The sequence below is a fragment of the Olea europaea genome, chromosome 1 (assembly GCF_002742605.1).
Source record: "Olea europaea var. sylvestris chromosome 1, O_europaea_v1, whole genome shotgun sequence".
NCBI lineage: Eukaryota > Viridiplantae > Streptophyta > Magnoliopsida > Lamiales > Oleaceae > Olea > Olea europaea.
In genome coordinates this window covers 31045790-31053438 of record NC_036237.1, presented here as the reverse complement: position 1 = coordinate 31053438, position 7649 = coordinate 31045790, and the positions used below count along the sequence as shown (strand labels likewise).

The 7649-nt window shown below is 32.9% G+C and overlaps 1 protein-coding gene across 1 annotated transcript; it reads right to left on the bottom strand.

Moving 5' to 3' along the window:
- Positions 1-208: 208 nt before the first annotated feature.
- LOC111407335 (AP2-like ethylene-responsive transcription factor PLT2) lies at positions 209-1287 on the bottom strand. The gene is made up of 3 exons (XM_023036757.1): positions 972-1287; positions 487-865; positions 209-308 (listed from the first exon to the last, which is right to left on the bottom strand). Exons 1-3 carry the CDS (start codon positions 1108-1110, stop codon positions 209-211), a joined length of 618 nt encoding a protein of 205 aa, XP_022892525.1. The 5' UTR covers positions 1111-1287.
- Between the last annotated feature and the right edge of the window lie 6362 nt (positions 1288-7649).

Below are 7649 nucleotides of genomic sequence, written 5' to 3'. Positions count from 1 at the left end.
AAAAAAAAGAAGAAGAAGCAATTTTGTAAGTAAATCAAACCATATTAAATTTTATTTCTTCCATATAATAAAAAGAAAAATGATTAACTCACCCAAATACACTGCAGATGATGAGGAGTGAATTTGGAAAAAAAATGGAGAAAAATAATTAGCAACCAATTGAGATAATTAATTATTTGTAAATAAATAAATTAAAAGCCATGTGTAGCTACTGCTTTGTTATACCTTGACGACCTTTCCTTGATTGACCTTCCCTTCTACAACTGTTGTCCCATAAATGGGCTTCATACCTTCCTGTCCACCTATGCCTAGAATTACAAACCAAAACTAAATTCATAATGTAGCTAGTTATGAAACATATCTCATGGATTCCTCAGTTGGAGCTGAAGAAACAATGTCACTCGATTATTATCAAACGGACTGCAATCTAATCCCTTATTTATGAAAAATTAGAGAATGACATGTTTCGAAAATGTAGAATCCTACCTAGTTACACCCCGATAAATCGATGTTCTTTGCCCAAAAGTGTCCAAAGTCCTCCTGGGAGTAGCTTCAACAATACTAGTATTACTGTTATCAGCACTAGCTGCAGGGACAATGGCACTAGTTTCACTAGTTGAACCCTTACCACTACCCATTGAAAGTGTCAAAGATTGCATATTATGAGGATTTTCTTGAAAATCATAGTTGTTTGTAGTATGTTGCACCGGTACGAGACTGTTGGCCGAGAATAAGAACTCAGTGCCATTCGACTGGATATCGTTATAAGGCACGAGTTCTGACTGGTTTCCAGATTTACTTACGCCGAGAAAATCAGCAACCTTTGGAACTTCGCTGTGTCCTTGACTGTTCATCAAATTCCACTCTGCAAGTTACTCTCATAGTCAGTCGGGTTTATACCCTTACGCTCACAAACAATATCTTGGATTTTCAATAAAAAAAAAAAAAACAAGGAGATTCAAGAGACTTACCTTGGGCTGGAAATGGAGAGTCAATATTATCATTCACTAACCCTAAAGAAAACTGATGAGATTGAGCACCTTGTAGGTGGGGTGGTATGGAAGAATGAGTGGGAGAAAGAGGAAACGAAAGCCAATTATTTGAATTCATGGAACCAATTCGCACTAATTCTTTTGAGATAAATTTAACTGGTGATCAATTCCTGCGGATGAAAAGAAAAAGAAAAAACGCGCAGAAGATTACTACAATAATATACATATTATATAAGGCATCATTTAAGAATTCTTGATAGTGAAACTGACATAGATTTACCCTAATGAAGAAGTATGCAATATACTGCAAACTCTCTTTTATCTGTCTTCCCAAAAAAATTATGAGCTTGCAGAAGAATGAAATAAGACAAATGGGAGAGAGGGAGAGCAAAAAAAGAGAAAAATGAAGAGAAATACTTGTATTTAAATCTAAATTTCTCACAAGTCCATCACCTACCAAACCCTTCTTCTGATCACCAAATTCCAAAACTTTAAACAGGGAAACAGGCAAATAGTATAATAAATTTACTGCATAAAATAAAAGGGCACGAGTGTGTGTTTATGTACAGTCTACAGAAAGTCCAAATGCTGTGGTCCACATTCAGTCTTCGTGGTGCGACAAACCTGCACTTCCAACTGGATGAATCCAATTCGCCAACCCCTCACACCCACCCTACCCTACCCCTCAACCCCACTTGGTTATTGGGACTCTCTTCCTCGTTCTGTGTAAATAATGACCCCCCAAAACCCAGCATTCGCACACTGCAAAAATCATTTCTTGGACTGAAATTTGACAGCCCATATAAAGTTAACTCACCCTATTATTTTCTTGTTTTCACTCGTGCAACTAGTATTCTTGAACTAAAACTAGCAAAAAGATATAAGGAAATAGAATCAGAAATCAAATCCAACCTAAACATAGGATCGTATCCTTAGATGCATATTCCATGAAAAACCAGTCTGTGGATCCCCGAGTCATGACCCTGAACGTGTTGATGATAAATGTGTACGGACATGCAATATTATACATACAGGAAATATCCGAGATATTGAATAATTAAAGTAGTGGGAAAAAGGAGTAAAAATTACTCTAGAGTTCAAATTAACACCAAAGGTTGTTCAATAAAATATGAGAATAAGAAAGATTAAAAGATTTTGTTTTGTGTTTTCCAAGTAGAAATCTGTTGACCATCTAATTGGAAATCGCACTCGTCAAAAGGTTTAAATAGTTTTTATTTATTTGTTTTACAGTGCATGTCCTCTCTAAAACTAGAAGTTGATTCTGTATATCAGTGTAGCTCTTTGGTTCTGTGCCTTCTGTCTTCCACTCAAAGGTCGAGTCAAAGAAAGTTCAAAGACCAGTACAAATAAGAATTAATTTGAATTGACAGAAAATGCATGAAATAAACATTGATCTACACTTACAATGCGTGCAGGACCTGCATGCTTTTAAGAACTCCAAAGAAAGGGTGCACCCCTCCTATTGTGAGTATTCGATCAAGTTGCATGTCAACCATTTTTTATTAGTGTAGTGTAGCTTGGTTGGTATAAATAGTTTCAAAGAACATAAAAATATGACTTTCGATGCATATTTAGTAAGCAGTATTAGTCGTGATCAATCAATCTCATCGATCAATATCAACTACGGAGACCTGTTATTTTACATCAGGTGGCCTGTATCTCTCCATAGCACCAAATGAGAAAAATTAACAAGAAATCCTATAGTACATATAGTATTTAAAACCTAGCGACAGAGAAAATGGACAAAAAATTCTAAAAACTATACACCCGGCCACATGCAAACTTTTCTTTACTTCTAAATTTGAAAATAAGTCGTGATCAATCAATCTCATCGATCAATATCAACTACGGAGACCTGTTATTTTACATCAGGTGGCCTGTATCTCTCCATAGCACCAAATGAGAAAAATTAACAAGAAATCCTATAGTACATATAGTATTTAAAACCTAGCGACAGAGAAAATGGACAAAAAATTCTAAAAACTATACACCCGGCCACATGCAAACTTTTCTTTACTTCTAAATTTGAAAATATATATAATATATAAGTGTGAAACAGTGACTAAAAAAACATAAAAATTTAATGGAACTCTTGAAAAATTCCAAAAAGAGACCAAATTAAAACGGAAAAAAAAAACACGAAAAAAGAAAAGAACTTACTATGTATAAAACCTGACTTGCCAGTGAAGAATCTCTTTCGCTCTCAGCAAAAGTTCTGTTATAGAGTTTATATTATATATAAATGCATGAACGTTGAAAAATGTAGACAGTGAGATATCAGTATTTGGTGAATAAGGGTGGTGGGATTCGGTAGCAGCCAGTTAGGGTTAAACGTGCATTTAATATTTTATCTATAGACCGCCATTGCCGATTCAGGTTTTGTGGCAAGGTTCCTAGGAATGTGACTGCCACGTGTCAGATAACTTTTGTTATTGGACATTTGTAGTCTTTAGTCCGTTGATTATCCGTTTGCATATATGTCTTGATGCATCAAAGAATTTACAATAAATTCATAGTTCAAATATCATCTCTCTCACGGGAGGTTACAATACAAAACGTAGGGTAATTGGTACATTTTAAATGATTAGTTGGATTTCTATTTGATTATTTTACTATTCTACCACATTATTGGATTGATATTCTGTGTCAAATAATCTTATTTTGTCAACCAAATTTGTAAACACTTCTTGTACAAATAGCATAATACGAATATGACCAACCCTGTCCAAAATTATTATCATCAACAGCATAACAATCTTTTTGTCTCATACTCTTTTCAAAATCAAAAATTAAACACTCTGTGAACAATCTGATGCAATCTTGGGATGTTGTGAACACTGTTGTATCAGTTGATCCAAGACAAACCCTCTGGATTATCAACACGCACATTAATGGGTTAATTATCAGAGCTAGTTAAGAGTTGTTCATTGAACTCTCTCGACAGAAGTTGCAGTGCCAGCCGCAATTGTCTTAGGTCAATGCACAGCTGCAATTGCAGTGAATGTGTATGTTTTCATACACAGCCGCTCACTTACCCAACAATCTATAAACATGAGCAATGTGAAAAATGGAGAAACTGAGAAACATTAATGGCAATTTGGGTAGTTGTTGGTGGACAAACAAGGGTAATCTAGGAAAAGAGTACACGAGAATCCAGAGAAAAAAGTATTGATAGTTTCAAGAGGAGGTGGAGGTGGCGTGGTGGGAGTGAACGCCGGGAAAGGGCTGCTGCCGCCTCGAAATGGAGCATATAATTGTTCTTGAAAAGACTGTTTGTTTGTAAAAATTAATTAGCCCCTCTCTACTCTATGAAATTAGGGTTAGGCTTAGGGTTTTAGGATTAATTAGTGCTGCTTTCTGACAGGAATTGAGATCAATGAATCTTCTTATTCTTCTGTACAGGAATTCCAAAGATAGCAACATTTTGAATTCTTGAGGAAAATTTGCTCCATCGTATTATCATGTGTGGATCGATAAGTTCTTTTTACTAGAGAAAAATTATTTATTTTGACATTGTGCTACCAAAAAAACCCCAACTTTCTCAATGAAAATTTTTGCAACTTAAAACTCCCATTCGATTTTGACTAACAAAAATTATTAAGTTTAAAATTTTTATGTAAAAGAAGGGTTTAAGCTTAGTAAAAACACACACTATAGTTTGTTTGATACAAAAGAGTTGAGTATCAAAGAAATTAGGATAAGTTATACTTGGAATCTCATTTACTCGAAGGGATGACAATAGGGTTTTAAACAATTGAATTCTATCGTACGGGATCTAAAACCTTGGAAACGATTGCATTTGAGCTCCTTTTGTAATGAAATCGTCAATATGATCGTTAACATATAAGTTGGAGTAAATTCTTAGTTTGATTTAAAACAAATAGATGGGGGGAGAAAAAAACACAATATCAAAAATATACAAAAACAATAAAGAAAAAAGAAAAATTGGAAAATCACCCAATTATTCTTGCAGATTTCGGGAGGTATATAATCATCTCAACAACATTATTATGTGATTCAATATACATTGAACCTTTGGATTAAAATATTACATGTGAAGCAAAATGGTGGAGATCGCTTTTATATATATACTAGTCTTGTGCCATGCAATGCATGGCTTGAATTTTATAAAAGGAGATATTAGCATATTAAATAAGGAAACAAAGGGAGACTGCAAACAATAAAAAATTGATTCGATTAATTAAACGATTTAATTATATCAATTAGATATTTAACAATAAAAAAATGATTCGATTAATTAAATGACTTACTTATATTGAATATAGTATTATCAAATACGTCATTTATAGGTAAAATAATCACTTAAACTAAAATAATAATGTTTGAAAAAATACATTTGAATTATAGCAACAAGAAATTGAGCCAACAAATTTTTCATCTTAATTATTTTAACATCTAAAAAAAATTTATATATAAAAAAATTCGACAATTTAAACCAAAAAAAAAAAAAAAATTTGACGTCAAACAAAAAAGAAAAAAAGAAATAATTTTTTTAAAAAAAATGCATTTTTAACACATACGTTTAATCTCCGTTTAACTATTTTCGATATTTATTTAGATCATTCGATATCTCTACGATATAGTTCTCAAAATGAGTTTTGAGAGAATGTAAACATTTACCGATTCGACTATCGTACAATCGTCGACGAATTTTTAAAGTTAACTTATTATCGAAAATTTCGAAATAGTAATAAAATAATTGATTTTTGTTAAGAAAAACGAATTATTCGTATTTTTTAACACATACGTTTAATATCCGTTTAACTACTTTTGATATCTATTTAAATTATTCGATGTCTCTACGATATAGTTCTCAAAATGAGTTTCGAGAAAATGTAAAATATTTATCGATTCGATTATCGCACAGTCGTCGATAAATTTTTAAAGTTAGCTCATTATCGAAAATTTCGAAATATAGTTTGAACATACCTACTTTGACGTCCGATAACATTTGTTATGATTGACCGTTTCACGCACCGTGAACGACGTGCAATACTATGTCGCGAATACTTCAAAACGATATTAAGAATATAATATTTCGACTTTATTTGATATTCCGTAATGAGCATGAAAATGAACACAAAAATATAAGTAAAAAAATTAAAAATTTGAATTCAGGCACTCCGCACAGCGCGGAGTGCTTGGAAAATTTTATTTTATTATTTTTTTAGGACTTTTTTTGGGTAATTCGACCATAACTTTGGCTACGGTTACAGAATCCTTCCCATGACCCCAATTCGGAAAGCCCTTTTCGACGTGCACGTCGTGGCCACCCAGTTATGCTGGGTGGACATCATTTTCGAGGTCAAAATTCAATGTTTTCCCTTCCAAATATCCTATAGTTATTTTCTTCATTTACGCGTTTGATATACGTTTAACTATTTTCGATATTCATTTAAATCATTTGACGTATCTATGATATAGTGCTCGAAATGAGTTTGGTAGAATATAGAAAATATATTTTTTATAGATGTTGCGTAAAATATATTTTTTTTTTTGTTTTTGGCATAAAAATTCCTAATAAAATTATTATCGCCCTACTTTTCTTAATTCCTTTACGTAAAATGTATAAAAAATATATATTTTCTATATTACATCGAAACTCATTTCGAGCACTATATCATAGATACGTCAAATGATTTAAATGAATATCGAAAATAGTTAAACAAACATCAAACGCGTAAATGAAGAGGAAGGGAAAATAGCGAATTTTGACCTCAAAAACGATGTCCACCCAGCCTAGCGAGGTTGCCATGATGTGCGCGTCGAAAAGAGCTTTTCGAATTTGGGTCATGGGCACGATTCTGACAATCGTAGCCAAAGTTATGATCGAATTACCAAAACAATCCGTAAAAAAATAAAAAAATAAAAATAATTTAGTGAAGCACTCCGCGCTGCGTGGAGTGCTCACTAGCAAGCACTCCACGCAGTGCGGAGTGTCTAATTTTACTCTTCTTCTTCTGTTTTTTTTTCTTACGGACTTATTTTTTTTCTAAATTTATTGTTATTATTTTTTTAATTTGGCTATAAATTTTGCTACAGTTATCGGAATTGAGCCCATGACCCCAATTCAGAAAGCTCTTTTCGACACGCACGTCATGGCCACCTAGCTTCGCTTGGTGGACATCATTTTCGAGGTCAAATTTCGCCTTTTTCCTTCCAAATCCCCAATTATAGTTTGACGTCAAATTTAAAAAATGCGTATAGCTCGTCATTTTTTTAACGCAACATCTATAAAAAATATATTGTCTACATTTTATCGAACTCGTTTCGAGAACTATATTATGGACTCATCGAATTGATCTAAATGAATATCGAAAATAGTTAAAGTTACATCAAACACGTTTCCTAAAAAGTTTACAAAAAAAAATATATTAATAGTATAATTAAAAAAATTTAAATTTAAATTTAAAAAAAACTTGTCTGTGCAAAGTCAACAACTGTGAGCGCAAGTGACCATTAAGCCCTCAATGTGTTAATTAATGTAAGGTGAGATTTTCAAGGGTAAAGTGAGAAAACAATGTAAATGAGGGGAAAAAAAAGGACAAACTACTGTAGCAAAATCGGATAAATTGGATTCAAGTGTGAAAACGGCTGTGACATAAATGAACAGTA